This window comes from Lasiodiplodia theobromae (genome assembly GCF_012971845.1).
Source record: "Lasiodiplodia theobromae strain AM2As chromosome Unknown scaffold_50, whole genome shotgun sequence".
Taxonomy (NCBI): domain Eukaryota; kingdom Fungi; phylum Ascomycota; class Dothideomycetes; order Botryosphaeriales; family Botryosphaeriaceae; genus Lasiodiplodia; species Lasiodiplodia theobromae.
Window position 1 is genome coordinate 52,707 of NW_023336531.1, and position 15,880 is coordinate 68,586.

The following is a 15,880-nucleotide window of genomic DNA, read 5'->3' on the forward strand; positions in this document are numbered from 1 at the left end:
ATGTGCAATTTGATTTGAAGGCCGAACAGAGGATTGGACATTTATTTATCAAACTCTAGTAATAGTAGTAAGCTGGAATGTATTCCAAAGAATTAACGTGTAACACTCTCAACTTCTCTATATTATCTTCGCTCTGTATTTTGTGTTGGTTTTGGGACAGCTTAGATTCGGCACCTTATACACGATCATGATAATTGGTTGAAAAACTATAAAATTATATTGAACAGTGAAAATACATGCATTAAACACCACTACTTCGTATAATATAATAAAGAGACGATTTACTTAAATACACAAATAACTGTAATTATTTACCGAAGGTTGATGAATAGATGTCATTATAGTGGTGAGATAAACAAAGGATTTGCCTTGGTGTTGAGGAAAAATCGACAAAACACGGCAAATGCATTCGACAAGAACAACAACTGATAAGGTTTGACAAATAAATTTCGGCTAGCACTACAAAACGTTTCATAGAAATGCTGGCTATGTCTACCATAAAAAATAGAGCCAATCTTTCCAAGCAAACCATCACTGCATCATCCATTCTTCCTTCCCGGAACATCAGGCTACCAAGAATCATAATGTTAGCAACCATTCATCACCCTCAGCGGAAGGAGCAAAGACTCACCTTGAAGAACTTCTGCCGATTCGCCACCTTCTCCGTCGCCCACCGCTGCGCCGCCCGCGCCACGGCCTCGCGCTTCATCATCTTCTTCTCGACGGCCATCAGCGCCCTCCTCTGCTGCTCCGGCACGCCCACCAAGCCCATCTCCCCCCGCACCGCAACACGGCGATCCATGCTCGGCGGTTGCGGCCGGGCATCCGCCTCCCCTCCGTCCGCATCCGCCGCCGCGTCGTGCTCACTGTCGGCGATGGCCTTGCGGCGCTTGGCCGCCTGCACGCGCGCGCCCACGAGGCCGTGCCTGTTGTGCACACTCTCAGCGTGGTGGCGCGAGCCGACGATAGCGCCGGACGGCAGACGCATCTCAGTGTCGGAGACATTCACGCTGCTGAGAACGGAGGCGGCGGCCGCCGCACCACCACCGCCCGCTCCCTCGCCTTCCTCGTCCTCGTCGAACTCCCAGAAATCGAGCAGTTCGGAATCGGCTGAGGCGAGGTTGATCATGCAGTGGCCCTTGTCGCGCATGTGCGTCTGGGCGGCGGCGGCGGAGGACTTGGCGGCGCCGCAGTAGAGGCACTCGTGGTAGCGGAAGACGATGGCGGCGAGGTAGAGGAGGAAGGTTTCGAGGTCGATGAGGGAGTCGGGCTCGGGGATGAAGAGGCTGTGCGTGGTGGACATGTGGGAGAGGTTGGCGTCGAGGGTGGGGGAGGTGGCGTTGCAGAAGAGGCAGGTTGTTGGGGTGAGGGCTACGGGTTCTTCTTCTTCTTCGTCTTCTTCGTCGGACTCTTCGTCGAGGTCGGAAGAGGGGGGAGAGAGGTTGTAGGCATCATGGTCCTCGACTTTTGTGCCTGAGTCGTCGGACACGGATGGAGATGGAGATGGAGATTGCTCATCTCTCGCAGCTTGCTTCTGTTTGCCGTGATCCTTGGGGGATTTCCTGTTGGTGCTCTTCTTTTTGTGTGCAGATGACGCTTGCGCAGGCTGGACTATCACTTCATATTGCTGCAGCGTTATTGGCGGCAGTGAGGCCATCCGACGTTGGAGGTTGTATTGGCTGGGTACCATGCTTAGTAATCATCTGGCAACCACTTTCTCCAGCTTCAACTCACTGCCATGGGTCTCGCACGTGAACGCGCTGCTCATTGTGAGCACCGTCAAAGGCGGAAGCACAGGTACTGCAGGTGAAGGCGGAAGCCATGGTGAGTTGCGGATTGGGCAGCACTGGCGGCGAGGCTTCGAAGCACCAAAGACAGGTGGTGGGGTGGCGCGGGGAGCGGCACGGGCCGAACTGATTGATTGGAGCAGCCACACAACGCTCGCCTGTCAGCACCCTGTCAGCACCCTGTCAGCATGTACGTCACAGTGTCAGCGTGTTACAGGGGTGGTATGCACGTCAGTATCGTGGACCTGTCAGCACACAAAATGCCCAGTCAGCAGTCACAGTCAGTGTCAACGTCCTACACCAGTCATTACTCCAACAGAAAACAGTAGCACGTGATGGAGTATGAAGCTCAATTGCTACTCTCGCACAAACTGTCCATAGTCTCTACAGCATCTTCTCAGGACTCATTCAAACACCATGGCTGACACTACTTCCCGCTCCGCCACTCTCCGCTCCGTTGCACAGGAATTTTCCAACGCCTTTGTCTCAGGCTCTCTACCGCCTCCGGAGCTTCTGGAAAAATACTTTGTCGCCAATGATCCACGAATCATTGAGCATGGTCCAGAATGGGCCCAGAAGCGTCTCCCCTTTGTCGGGAAGCTCTTTCGCGGCCGTCGCAGCAGCACCTTGACGACAAACGGAGCAAACACCACCGCCGACAGCATCACTTGCGACGACTATTTCGACCTTTTGGGGGCTACCTTGGCCCTTCATGCACACGCAAACACCTTGCCGAAAGAGAATGCGTACGTCGTCGATCCAAATGCCCTTCACTCTCCAGACCAAGGGCCTGGTGCTGTGTTGGTGAAATGCCACGCTTCTTTGTCTGGCGTGCAAACCAAGCGCACTTGGGAGGAGCATTTTGTATTTGTTTTGAGCGGGTTTGATGCCGATGGAAAAATTGGCCAGCTGGAAATCTGGGCCGACAACCTGAATGCGTGGGCAGGTGTGGGTGAAGAGGAGCTTTGATTATTACACAGACTCATCAATAGAATTCCCGAATCCGTCTTTGCAAGAGTTTATTTTTTTTTAAATCGTTGTGACATGCTTATAATGTCTTTAATCTTCGAAGATTAATTTAATAGCATTGAATGATAAAACCTGATAACCAATCTTGAATTAAACAAATAGGCACATAGAATCTCAACAGGTTAATACAGCAATGCACCGAGAGCACATGGAATGCTACTCAGTAGATAATCTTCCGTCAAAAACCTGTCATGCGCACCGAAAGAGTTGGGCGATTTTTAATCCTGCAATGCGAAATCTGTGGAAAGCGGAGAGTAGCACGGAGATTTTCAAATGATTCAACACAGAAACTTTCACAATATTGCGCACACGGCGAGGTAATGTATGATGTATGAAAGTCTGACACCAAAAAATCTGCATTCGCTAATTGTATTTTCCCATCCAGCACGTGCAAGTGCAAGCAGTCTAAACATATGGTTGCGTAGTAATAACCCTCAAGTGGTTGTATTCCCCAGCAGTGATGTCCGGGTACTTCGTTCCACTCTTCATGAATTGAGGGAAAGGATACAGGGAGACATCCCTGTTCGGCTTCCCGAAGAAGACAATGGAATACCTCGACGGGATGACTGCATCGTCAGTCCCATCTTCACTGGCCTTGCGCATGGCCGGAGGCACAGTGACGCGGTGGCAGGTGGAGCGCAAGCGGTCGTTGGTCCAGCGCTGCATCGAGTCTCCGATGTTGATGATCATGGCCGGGCTGGCAGCCTTGATGGGGTAAAATGTACCAGGCTGGTTGTGCGCCTCGACCTCCAGGCCGCCGACAGAGTCCTGGAAAAGCAGGGTCAAGCTTCCGAAATCAGTGTGCTCGGATGCCCTAGTGCGCTGGGTTGTGTCGGGCGCCAGGATGTCCTTGACCTTGACCTCCGGGTAGTGCAGCAGGCGGAACTCATTGACACGGTCCGTGTGCATCAGATCAAAGTGCGTTGCTGGTAGCCCCAAGCCTACAGCCAACGAGACGAGCAGCCGCTCCTCGAAGTCGTGCATCGTGTTGAACATCTTCTCCATAAAGTCCCGGAATCCCGGAATCGCCTCGGTGGCGGCCCAGTTGGTAGGGTTGGGGATATCATTTGGTGCTCCCTGATCCCATGACTCCTGTTGATGTATTAGTTTAATGTCTAGCTATGATGGGGTGCATAGCTTACCTTTGTTTCCACATACTTATCCATGTTTCTGTCCGCTCGGGTCAGACTGGAAAGATTCTCTTGGCCCACGAAGCTGTAGCCACGCGGTGCTATGCCTTGAGGATGCTTTGACAACATCTTAGTCTCATGGGGCAGTGCGAAAAATTTGCGGCTCTACAAAATTTTGTCAGTATGTCTGATTTCCGAACGGAATAAAGCCACTGACGTATTGAAAGCACTCCTTGATTGTCTCTTCAGGCACGTCATGGTTGATGATAGAGGCAAACCCGAAGGTCTCGAAGCTTTTCACCAATTCTGTGGCAAACTTGCTCTGGCGAACTGGGTCGCCGCTGGTGACATCGGCGTAGTCGAGTTGAGGGAAGTCCATGATTGGCTTGTGTGTGTGTGTGTTCGTCTTGCTGCCGCTTGGAGCCTTGGATCAGTAGCTCTGAACTTAAATCTATGTATTTCTGACATGAGCAGTTACACAAGTGTATGAGGGGTAGGCTGTCAGCATGTTTTGCTGACTGCCGGGATGCTCCAAGGAAGATGAGCATTCTGATTGGTCCCCACATCGAGCTACCCATTGCAGCAACAACAACACCATCACAGCAGCATCGCACAGCATTGCACCATACCCACCAATTTGCGTCTTTCGCGACCTTACCAAGCTATGGGATCCATCACAAACGGCAACGAGGCTGCATCAGTGGTAGCCAAACAACATACCGAGGGGATGGAGCCAACCCCACTCGAAGCCATGTCGCACGGCCCGCTCGCTCTCGCAGGTATCCCGACTTTCAGCAGCCTGGAGAAGAAACGCCGATGGCAACTTGAGCACATGGCTGGGGCTTTCCGAGTCTTTGCCCGGCACGGCTTCACCGAGGGAATGTCGGGCCACATCAGCGTGCGCGACCCCATTGTCACCAACGCCTTCTGGATCAACCCGCTGGGCGTGCACTACGCCCTGCTCCGCGCATCAGATATGATTCTCCTGGATATGAAGACGGGGAAGGTCTTGGTTGAGGGCAGCAGCGGCCGGCCTGCCAATGCAACAGGCTTCCTCATCCACCGCGCCGTTCATGAAGCCCGCCCGGATGTCCACGCCGTATGCCACACCCACTCACCACACGGCCGTGCGTGGTCGGCATTCGCTCGTCCGCTGGAGATGCTCAATCAGGATATTTGCAATATTTTCGGCGCTCAAGCAGTCTATGCCGAGTATGGCGGCTTGGCACTTGATGGCAGCGAAGGCGAGCGCATTGCTCAAGCACTCGGTCCAGCTAAGGCATGCATGCTCATGAACCATGGCATGCTGACTGTGGGTGCGACAGTTGACGAGGCTGCCTATCTCTTCCGCCTGATGGAGACCAGCTGTCAAGTTCAGCTTCTTGCTGAAGCCGCGGCCGCCAATGGCCTTTGCAAAAGAATCATCTCCGACGAGGAGGCTGCCTACAACTTCAAGATGACAAGCGAAGCGGTAATGTTATCCAATCAATCTATTTTTGAACTGAGCTAACATTGAAGCCAGAATAATCTGTACCGTGAGTTCCAGCCGGACTATGAGCTTGAATTGCACCTTAGTGGTGGGGAATTTTGCACTTGATGGCTATATACTTGCTGCGCTTGACCGGTAGATGAACGAACTATTTTTATAGTCTTATACTGCTACTCAAACCATAAATACATTCGTTGAACTACCGATCTGTAAAATTGAAACGGCAATTTATAGTGAACATTGACCCATGAGATACCCCTGACACAGACACAGACATTGATGCAGTAGCGTCCATGATAGCTAGCGTCGCATACCGCGCGAGTCGACGCCAGGCAACAATTCCCCAGGTCCATAGAGCTCTCCAGAAATGCCAAGGATGCTGACGTTGCTCTGCACAGTCGATGGTGGTCCTTGCCGCAAAGCCTGGACGAGACCAGCACACATCAGGCATTCCCGTCAGCAAGAGATGCAGCTAGTGCGATATGCCTTGACCCGATGGAGTGCGTGTCAGCTCAATGGGTGCTGACGAGGAGCAAAGTGCGGGAAGCTATCCACACAGGCTACTGTTCCCATATCAGGTACCTCATACACGCCGTTCCCACCCACTGTCATTGCACGAGTCGATTCTAAAGCCAGCACCAGACCAGAACATATTAGCTCGAACTTGAAGAGCACCGAAGTCGAACCAAGAATCCACCACCCACTTGAGTGTTCCCTTTCGAGAGAGTACGGCCGACATCGCCGACACGAAAACCAACCACGAAAATGTCATCCCCAATCAGATTGCTTGATGGAAAGGCGTTAGGCCCCGATGCCTCGGCTGCGGAGCAAGCTGCCTTCTGTGACGCCCTGATCGAGGGTTTCAGTAATCAGGGAATGGTGAAGTTGATTAACCATGGCATCCCGGACGAAGATATCGATGGCATCTTCCGATGGGTAAGTCCGATTAACATCATCAAACAGTCACCATTATTTTATTAGATGACCTGACATCGTGTGTGCAAACAGAACCGGGAGTTCTTCCAACTACCTGACCACGTCAAGCGCAGCGTGGCGCATCCTCCCCGCGCCAACCCGAACCGCGGCTGGGTCTGTGCCGGCCAAGAGCGATCAGACAACATCACAGATTTTGAGAAGGGTGTCAAGGAAAGGGTCAACAAAGATGGAATCTTTGACCTCAAGGTAAGTCTTCTATCGCATGGTGGTGTGAAGATCCACGGCTCGGTCGGCTTACCCCTTTTCTCACTTCACTATCTCTATCCCTGCACACCTCGGAGGCACCATCCGAGCCTTCCGCTTTTGTTGCCGTCCTTCTGACTCATCTTTGCTAACCATAAACTCTGCCTCGAAACAGGAATCCTTTGACACAGGTGCCGTCGACGATCCTCTCTACGAAAACAAATGGCCCACAGAGTCGGAATTCCCCGGCTTCCGCCATGCCATGGAAGGGTTCTACGACATGTGTCAAGCGGTGCACATGGGCATCCTGAAGGCATTAGAGCAAGGGTTCCGGGCGCGCGGCGTCAAGGTTGATCTGGTAGAACGGTGCCGCGAGAACGTGAGCGAGATGCGGCTCAACTACTATCCTGAAATCGTAAGCAGAGACGAACAAACGTGGAGGAGAGATACCCTGCATCAACCCCGCAAAACAGCCTTGCTGCCGACGCCACGATCGCACACAGCGGGTACGGCGCTGTGCCGCAGTGCCCCTCCTCGACCCCTGCAACACTTTAATCTGACATCGACACTTTCGCTCAAGCCACCATCACATACACACCCCCTGATTCTACACCTCCCATCCAAGTGTCAGCAGAAGAATCACAGCGGCTAATTCCCCCCTTGCAGGATATTCCTTCCCTGCGCACCGGCCGCATGTCCCGCATCTCCGAACACACCGACTTCGGCACCGTAACGCTCCTCTTCCAGGACAGCGTCGGCGGGCTCGAAGTGGAGTCGCAGACGCAGCCGGGCCACTACATTCCGGTCGAAGCGAGCTCGGCTTCGGAGATCCTGGTCAACATCGGCGACTCGCTGCAGCGGCTGACCAACGACGTGCTGACGTCTGTCAGCCATCGGGTCACGGTCCCTGTCAGCGAGCAAGATCGCGAAAACGGGGTTCTTGCGCCGAGGTACAGCGTGGCGTATTTCGCCAAGGTGGCGAGGCACGTCAGTCTGAAGCCGATGGCCGAGTTTGTTGACGAGTTGGCGGGCAGGCCTGCCAAGTATCCCGACATGACGGCATTTGAGTGGAACCAGATCAAGCTGCAGAAGATTTACGGTTGAGGAGAGAAGTGGATTGCATCACATACGGCAAAAATATTGTCTGTACTCTCATTCTACTCAGTCTTTCATTTTTCTGTCTGGTCTTGTCTGCGTTTAAAAAAAAAAGATCCTATGTCCTGAAGCCTTTTGTCGGCTTTCTTTTTGAAGAAGAATGTCCAGATGGCTATGCATACAGGCCAGCGCCATAGAATCAAACAAAGAAAGAGAATGAAAAATATTCCCCCCCTTCACACACCCGCAAGCCATGCCAGCACACAGCTCCCAATTCCAAAAAGCGAACGTAAACCCACACGACAAACGCCCAAAGCACCATCGCACGAATTGACATCCATCAACCCTAATACCCACCCTCACCACCACCACCACCACCCCCCCTCGCCCCCAACAGCAACAACAACACCCCCTCATCCCCGCGCTCCGCCGCCCGATGCAGCGCCGACCACCCCTGCTCGTCGGCCGCGTGCACGTCGGCGTTACAGTCGAGCAGCAGCCGCACCATGGCCTCGTCGCCGTTGGCGGCCGCGACGTGCAGAGCCGTCGACCCGCGGCTGTCCTTCTCGTTGACGTTGGCGCCGCCCTGCGGGCCGAGGAGGAGGCGCACCGTCTTCTCGTGGCCCCGCTCGGCCGCGATGTGCAGCGCCGTCGTCCACTTGTGCGCTGTGCCGGCTTTGGACTGCACGATGTGGGTGTTGTTGTTGTTGCGCTGGGGTGCGGGTGGTGGCGGTGCTGGGGCGGCGGTGGTGGGCCGGGTGGAAGGTATGTGTGCGGTGGTGATGGTGGTGGTTTTGGGGGATGCGTGGGCGGAGATGGATTGGTGGGTGTGGTTGTTGTTGTGGTTGTGGTGGTGTTGGTGCTGGTGGCAGGTTTGATGTTGGTGGTTTTGTTGTCGTTGTTGATGTTGTTGTGGTGGTGGCTGGTGTTGGTCTGGGTTCATCTGTGTTTGGGATAGCGATATGAAGCTGGGAGCGTCGACGACGTGATCGTCAAAGTCGATGGGTGATACCGGCCGCCAGTCCTGGATGCGGCGGCTCGTGTCTAGGAATGAATTGGTGTCGACCACATCGTTTACGGCGCCGCAGGACATGCAGAACGAGGAGCCCGACACACTGTTCCTGTAACTCTTGTTGCTTCCGCTGTCTAACGATATCGGTGTGGGTGGTTTGGCGGACGCAACGGGCATGCTGAAGTCGAAATCGGTTCGAGAAGGTGCGAAGCTATTGTCGATGCTCATACGGGAGCCGGCAGGGCTTCCTGGATGGACTCGTGTTGAAGTGGTGTGCGCGTCGGGATGGCGCATTGGGGTGGAGGGCATCGGGTCAAGTATTTCACTAGCGCCGTTGATCTGGCCCTCTCCTTCCACGTCGGAAATTGGACGTTCTGGAGACTTGGGTTCTTGCTGCTCTTGCTGCTGTCTCTGTTCCTCTTCTTCCTGTTCGCGCTGTTGCTGTTGGGCCAGACGGACTCTTTTTCCTGTACCAAGGTTACTTCAGGTCCGGACTATATAGCAGTGGCAAAAGCTTACTGTGATTCCTCTGGGCAATGCGGTTCTGTAGACGGCGTCGATGGATGGGCGTAGTAGCTCTCGCCAATTCCTCTTCCAGTTCAGCCGTGTCGTCGCCAACGGCACGAGTGGTATAACGAGGCTTGGGTTGTTCAATGCCAACGGTCATGGTTGATGAGGGAGCAAAGCCCTCGGTCAGACTATAAGCAGAATCAGGGTCCAGTGGGGGAGGGGCAAGGGGCGGGGATTAGCATTGCACCGTTTTTTTGGCCAGGCCGTCAGCACGTCCTCCGAGACTGAATGACATCAGGGCTTGTAATGTGGGCCAATGGAAATTCTCGTCAACGTGTTGGTGTTGCTAGTCAAGGCCAGTCGTCGACTTCTTGTTTGGGGTAATGCATGATGGTGCTATGGGTGGGAACCTGCGTTATGGCGGATGGGATACGAATCCTTTGGCGGATGGCGGGAGCAAAACGCGTACACCATTGCTACGCTAATTTGCCCCGGTGGGGCCATTGGGCGGGAGAATCCTCCGTTCAACTCCATCGCGCGTGCCTGGTAGACGTTAGGGGGCGTAGCCTTATGCGAACTACGCGTTTGCCTATTTCCACGTGAATTCAGCGCAATGGTCTAGAAGCGGTGGAAGGAAAAGGTCGGCGACGAACGGGAGGTCATGCGGATATTAGCGCCCTCCGGGTCTAGCGCCCACGAGCCCACATCGTATCCAGGCGAGCGTGCATAGCGAGGTGGATGGGCTGTTCGCCCACATGCTCGGTAATGTCTCATGCCTGAGTCGCCGGTGTGGGAGCATGATGACCCGAAGTGGAAGGCTTACGCCAGGGGTTCAGAAAAGTAGCGACAGCGATATTATGTTGCAGCTGGGTGTCATCATCAACTTGAGGACTGTCGAGACACAAGCAGGGTGCGGGGGATCCTGGCCCATGCTCGCGGCCCCCACCACGCCACGGCCAGAACCGAGCCGCCGCTGATAGCTGTGAACGGGGCGATCCCTCCGTCTTGGAGCACGCCCCAGCGGGGATGCAGCCATTGAGATCCGAAGCACCGGTGTGATAGGCTAATTTATTCCCATTCGCCAGGACGGAGATAGGAACGCACATCGCACGCCCCTTCCGCCGTGATGTGTCGCCTTGGTTGGGTTATCGCAGCTGCCAATTGCGGACTAGCCTGTCACACAACACCCTCCGCTCCACACGGATGCTGACCTGGGTCGCACAGCGGCCAGACCGAAAAGCAACAACACAGCATGTCACGGTAAAGCGGGCGAATGGAGATTGTAGCCGGACGATTTGGATCTGCCAGGCATCCCATCTGAGTAAGCACTTCCCCGGCACCAGCTGCTAGCCATCCAAGCATCGCTTATTAGCTTGCTGGTACGCCACCGCCACGCGAGCCGCGCCCTAATAATCGCTCAAAAGGATGCGCTGATGTCTCGTCACACCTCCAAGACCGGCTTCATTTTCACTTTCTCAAGGATCTCGACTATCAAACCTAATTTTCTCTTTTGAGCAGATCCTTATATCTATGTAGTTGGATGTAGTGCACATTGGGTAGGGGGCCAATACTTCAGCAGCGCCTAACCAGTCCTTCCTCGGCCAAAGCTTAGCGTATGCACATCAGACGCATGTAGCCAGGCTCAAACAGCAGATGTCGTGTTATACCCGATTCCCTGTTTCCGAGACGCAGCACGCCTTCGGGCTGCGCGCTAGAAGACGCAACTCATCAACCCAGCAGAAGTTTCTCGATGGCATCCTTCTCACCGCTCTTCGCGACCATATCGGAGAAGGCGCCGCGACCACTGCGAAGGAGCGTGGCGGGCGCGTCGAACTCGACGGCGTGCCCTTGGTCCATGACGAGCACCTTGTCGAAGTCGGCGACGGTGCTGAGGCGGTGGGCGATGACGAGGAGGGTGCAGTCGGCAAAGTCCTCGCGGATGCTGCGCTGGATGAGGGCGTCGGTTTGCATGTCGACCGCGCTGGTTGCCTCATCGAGCACCATGAGCCGAGGCCGGCGCACAACCGCCCGCGCCAGGCAGAGCAGCTGCCGCTGCCCCTGCGACAGGTTCAGCCCGCCGCGCGCCACAGGGGACTGCAGATCCCGGAAGACGTTAATGTTGGCAGTGGCGCCCGCGCCGTCGTCATAGTCGCCCAGAAGGTGTACTCGCCGCAGCGCGTCCAGCAGCTCGGCGTCGCTGTGGTCGTCAAAGGGGTCGAGGTTGGACCGCAGCGTGCCAGAGAACAGGACAGGGTCTTGCGGGATGATGGCGAGCCTGCTCCGGAGATCCTGGAGCCGGATCCGCGAGATGTCCGTACCGTCGATGAGGATGCGGCCTTCGCGTGCTTGGAGAAAGCGGAAAAGAGCGAGCGTCAGGGATGATTTGCCGCTGCCTGTCCTTCCAACCACGCCAATACGCTGGCGGGCCTCGGCTGTGAAGGATAATCCTTTCAGCACAAGGGGTAGGTCGGGTGCGTAGCTGACGGCCAGGTTCTTGACCTCGAGTCGGCCCTCAGTGGGCCAGTCTTGTGGGGCGCTTTCCCCTGATAAATCCTCCGTCTTGAGTTTGGTGTACTCAATCACGCGCTCGGCCGAGTTCATGTCGAGCTCAAAGCCAGTGTACCGCCCAATTGTCTGGATGGCGATGTTGGAATACTCCAAAGCAAAGCCGAGGGTGAATCCAGCAAGCGAGGCACTTATGCCGTCGAGGAGGATGACGGTCACAGCTACGAGAAACGTGAAAACGCTACCGAACAGGCCGTGTCGGAAAGCCATCCAGCGCGTGGCCAAGAGCAGGTTCCAGGTACTCTTGCCGTAGTCATCGATACGAGCAAACATGCGTTCGGCATACTCATCCGCCTTCCCGAAGCTACGGATCGTTGCCAGGCCGGCCAGGGCCGAGCCGAGCAGCTCGAAAATTGGCGACTTGGCGTTGCTCTCGAGTCGCTTGATGTCCCTGGCGCCTTCCAGGTAGACGTTGGTGTAGTACAAGCTCACTATGGCGAAGAGCACGATTGGTAGGATCATGTACCCAGACACGAACAGAGCAGCGCCAATGATGGTCATGATGGTCAGGATGCCATGGAAGGACCAATTGAAGTCACCGCCAAGACGGGAGTCCACCAGGGCGAAATCGCCGACGAAGCGGTTCATGATACGACCAACAGGAACCGTATCCAGCCACCGTGGAGGTGCATGGAGAACAGTGTATGTGATTTTCTCAAAGAGGGCATGCGAAGCGCGAATTGCAGCGCGCATGACTGTCAATGTTTTGATTGCGATTGTGCATGCGGCAAATGTCGAGATGCCGAGGTACACACCAAGATAGAACTTGAGATCGCTGCCGGGGTCTTCGTCGGGGGGCCTCGAGCTTGTTTGCTGGGTCCAGTGCTTGATCCAGTAGGAACGACCGAGGATACTGAGCGCCGAAAGTACATAAAGCCCAATGGTGAGTGTCCAATACGACACTCCACCAGAGGCCCCCATGTAGCCTTTGTAGACGTCAAGCTTGACCCTTCCTTTCTCACGAACTTCCTCCTCCACGAATTTCTTCGGTGGAGGCTTCGTTCCCTCAAGCTCGACGACTTGCAGTTCATCCGAGCCTTCAGAAATGTTGTTTGAGATGTTGTTGAAGTGTTGAATCGCTGGCCGATGATGTGAGGCACTCCTCACAAAGCCGTCACCGTCAAGCTCAACGATATAGCTTGCAAGGGATGAGACAAGTCCGATGTGGTGAGTGACGAGTATCCTTGTCCGTCCCTCGACCAGATCTCCGTGCAAGGCATTGACAAGAATATGCTGGCCAACATGGGTATCGACCGCGCTGAAGATGTCATCAAGCACCAGAACACCGGCTCTCGAGTACAGAGCTCGAGCCAAAGTAACGCGCCATCTTTGGCCGCCGCTGAGGTTGATTCCGCTGGCACCGATCTCGGTCTCTTCTCCGTCAGGGAGGACCTCGAGGTCTTTTGTCAATGCGCAAGCATCAAGCACCTTCCAGTACCTGGTGGATACGAACGGCAGTCCGAACAAAATGTTGTTCTTCAATGACGCATTCTCGATCCATGGGATTTGCGAAACAAATGCGACCGAAGACGGGATGGTCCAGTTGCTGAGTGTGGCGAGATCATCGCGACGGCCGAGAGATGATTCAGACCGGGGGGCTGTCACAGTGCCCTTCACTACGTCTGCTTCTCCAAGTATCGCAGCCAGCAAGAGACTTTTACCGGAGCCCGTTTTGCCATGAATAACGCTGAGCTGATTGCTGGGAAAGTGGAGGTTCAGATCGCGCAGCGTGAAGGCAGCGGAATCAATGGATTCAGAAGGCCATCTCACAGAGGCGTTCTTGAAGATGACTTCGTCGCCAGACTTGGCGTCCCCACGTTCGTTTGGCTGGTCTAGATGTTGCTGAATCCTGGTGATGCTGACCTTGGCATCGATCAGCTCGGTGATGGTGGTGGGGACCACGCTGAGCGTCCACTCGAGACTGGTGAATACAGAGAGGGCGGTGAAGGCGACTGAAGCAGTAACGGAGCCGTTGAGCCAGGCATAGGTTCCTAGAGCAGCGGCACCGAGGAGAATGGGCATGGAAAGCCAAGTGAATGTCATGAAGGTACCCCATTTGAACAAGCGCCACTGGGCACCCAGCTCACGCTTGCGGGTATCCATGATGACCTTTTGCCACTGACCTTCAATGGCTGAGAACTTGATCTGGCGGATACCGTGCAGGGCTTCGGTTACAACATGCGTCTTCTCGTCGCGAATCATCATGACGGCTTCGGCTGCATTGGAGTATCCACGGGTGGCCACTTGGTTGAGGGGCTGAAATATGATGGGGACAGACAGGCCGACAATGGTGCTGATCCAGCCGATGAGATTGACGAGGAAGCACGCGGCGATGATGATTTTCAGCAGGCTTCCGGGAATGAGGACGTTGTAGCCGGCAAAATCAGAAACGCGCTGCACATCGACACCCAAAAGGTTGATGGCGCCTTGAGCTGCTTGGCTGGATTCCTCTTCAACCTCCTCCTCGTCTTTGTCGTCACTCTGAGCAGCGTCACGCTCTTCTTTAGTCATCAACGTCTCCATCTCGAGAGCCTCTTCCTCGACATCGCCAATGCCCGAGTCTCCATCCTCACTGCTCCGCTTCTTGGCGGTAACGCTGGCATGCTTCACCGTCCTGATGTCCTTGAGGCGCATGGACTTCGTGAAGATCAGGGCAGACAGCTGAGACCGAATTGGGGTAGCCAACATGGCAAAATTGACCCACTCGATCCTACGCAGAGTCAGCAAGGCTGCAAGTGGACCATTAAGACAGGTACGTACCATGACTCGCAGAAGAGGTGAGTGATTTTCAAGACTATCAAAGCAGCTGCCCAGAGCCAAAGGTGGCGCTGGTCGACGGATTCGGTGCCCTTGCGTTCGAGCAGCTTGAGCAGTTGGAACAAACAGAACTGAGGGCCAACAAGAAGGAAGCTCTCAACACCGGTCAATGCCCACTGCACGATAAAGCTGGCGCGATGGTCGGCGATGACGAGACGCCATAGCGGAGTTGATGAACTGCGATGAAAGCGGGCGTGCAAATGGCCGGTGCGCACGTCGCTGGCCAAGGACGGCAGGTCTGCATATTCGAGAGTTCCCTGGGCTCTGGCATGGTCCAGAAGAGGACGGACCCAGGAGAATGTGTGCCTATAGAGAGGAGTGAGCGAGTGACGATTGAAAGGGTTGGTGTGGCAATGCTCACTTGGAGAGTGCGGAGACGGAGTTTTGGGCGTCGATTGACTCGGTTGAGGCCTGTTGCCGCGGCACTGAAACGCCACCCACCGCTACAACAGCGCCCGCAACCAGCTCAGCTCCGCTCACCACGCGGAATACCGTCGAGGCTTCTACAGAGAAGTAGTTGGTGAAAGCGACTCCGATAAGCAGCGCGATGCAAGACCCGGCCAGTAGGAGTCCTAGCCGATAACGTCGCCGCGACGAAGAATTTTCGCGCACGAATCTCAGCGCCTGGAAAGCGACCAATGCCTGCGAAAACTGCATCAGCGCATGGGCCCAGAAACACCTGAGCGACCTATCTCACCCATCCAGCAAGAAGTAGAATGCCATCGAGCGAGCGTACATCCAGACATGCAAACGCAGATGCAACCAGCGCGCAGATGGTGCCGACCGCAGCAAACAATCTGGCCGTGCGCGCCGGCAGTGGGGTGTCATCAACACCATCCTCCACCCCATCAACATCTTCATCCGCTGCCAGACTGGTGTATGCCTGGAGAGATTGCCGCTTTTGCCGCACGCTGAAAAACGTGCATGCCACTGGCACGGCAAAACATGCTGCTGTGATGGTTACAGACGCCATCTCCGCGGCGTACTAGGAAAGGTAAGGCTGAAACAAAATATCGAAATCGTCTTCGGCAATTCAGCCACCCTGGGCTGTTGTTCTTTGCATTCGAGCGCGGGGCTCTGGCTTTTCCGGAGTTGAGTGGTGCGTCCGTGTCATCACTATGCAGCGAGCCTGGTCAGCCGCTGACAGGCCCTGTCAGCAGCCTAAGGGGGCCTGTCACTATACCACCATGCCTATTTCGGCAACATTATCATTTGAACTACCTGTAAAACCGTAGTTCAGAGGTCTGTCCCTGCTAGTATTGCACCT

At 54.9% G+C, this 15,880-nt stretch overlaps 7 protein-coding genes across 7 annotated transcripts; 3 read left to right on the top strand and 4 right to left on the bottom strand.

Annotated features, from left to right (window-relative positions):
• Positions 1 to 607: 607 nt before the first annotated feature.
• On the bottom strand, positions 608 to 1,823 carry LTHEOB_11535 (Zinc finger protein yan; the record flags this gene model as incomplete). Its single annotated transcript, XM_035508302.1, has 2 exons — positions 608 to 1,679; positions 1,735 to 1,823. The coding sequence occupies 2 exons, from the start codon at positions 1,821 to 1,823 to the stop codon at positions 608 to 610; spliced, it is 1,161 nt and encodes a 386-aa protein (XP_035365858.1).
• Positions 1,824 to 2,204: 381 nt separating this feature from the next.
• Positions 2,205 to 2,756, top strand: LTHEOB_11536 (Transcription elongation factor s-ii protein; the record flags this gene model as incomplete). The annotated part of the gene is made up of 1 exon (XM_035508303.1): positions 2,205 to 2,756. The coding sequence occupies one exon, from the start codon at positions 2,205 to 2,207 to the stop codon at positions 2,754 to 2,756; it is 552 nt and encodes a 183-aa protein (XP_035365859.1).
• Positions 2,757 to 3,221: 465 nt separating this feature from the next.
• LTHEOB_11537 (Thymine dioxygenase) lies at positions 3,222 to 4,325 on the bottom strand (the record flags this gene model as incomplete). The annotated part of the gene is made up of 3 exons (XM_035508304.1): positions 3,222 to 3,908; positions 3,959 to 4,111; positions 4,164 to 4,325. 3 exons carry the CDS (start codon positions 4,323 to 4,325, stop codon positions 3,222 to 3,224), a joined length of 1,002 nt encoding a protein of 333 aa, XP_035365860.1.
• A 285-nt stretch (positions 4,326 to 4,610) lies between these two features.
• LTHEOB_11538 (Class II aldolase/adducin) lies at positions 4,611 to 5,543 on the top strand (the record flags this gene model as incomplete). The annotated part of the gene is made up of 2 exons (XM_035508305.1): positions 4,611 to 5,417; positions 5,469 to 5,543. 2 exons carry the CDS (start codon positions 4,611 to 4,613, stop codon positions 5,541 to 5,543), a joined length of 882 nt encoding a protein of 293 aa, XP_035365861.1.
• A 657-nt stretch (positions 5,544 to 6,200) lies between these two features.
• Positions 6,201 to 7,718, top strand: LTHEOB_11539 (Clavaminate synthase-like protein; the record flags this gene model as incomplete). The annotated part of the gene is made up of 4 exons (XM_035508306.1): positions 6,201 to 6,371; positions 6,444 to 6,617; positions 6,790 to 7,029; positions 7,281 to 7,718. 4 exons carry the CDS (start codon positions 6,201 to 6,203, stop codon positions 7,716 to 7,718), a joined length of 1,023 nt encoding a protein of 340 aa, XP_035365862.1.
• A 337-nt stretch (positions 7,719 to 8,055) lies between these two features.
• LTHEOB_11540 (Ankyrin repeat protein) lies at positions 8,056 to 9,388 on the bottom strand (the record flags this gene model as incomplete). Its single annotated transcript, XM_035508308.1, has 2 exons — positions 8,056 to 9,188; positions 9,241 to 9,388. 2 exons carry the CDS (start codon positions 9,386 to 9,388, stop codon positions 8,056 to 8,058), a joined length of 1,281 nt encoding a protein of 426 aa, XP_035365863.1.
• Positions 9,389 to 10,959: 1,571 nt separating this feature from the next.
• On the bottom strand, positions 10,960 to 15,586 carry LTHEOB_11541 (ATP-dependent bile acid permease; the record flags this gene model as incomplete). The annotated part of the gene is made up of 4 exons (XM_035508309.1): positions 10,960 to 14,506; positions 14,557 to 14,919; positions 14,975 to 15,255; positions 15,311 to 15,586. The coding sequence occupies 4 exons, from the start codon at positions 15,584 to 15,586 to the stop codon at positions 10,960 to 10,962; spliced, it is 4,467 nt and encodes a 1,488-aa protein (XP_035365864.1).
• Positions 15,587 to 15,880: the final 294 nt, after the last annotated feature.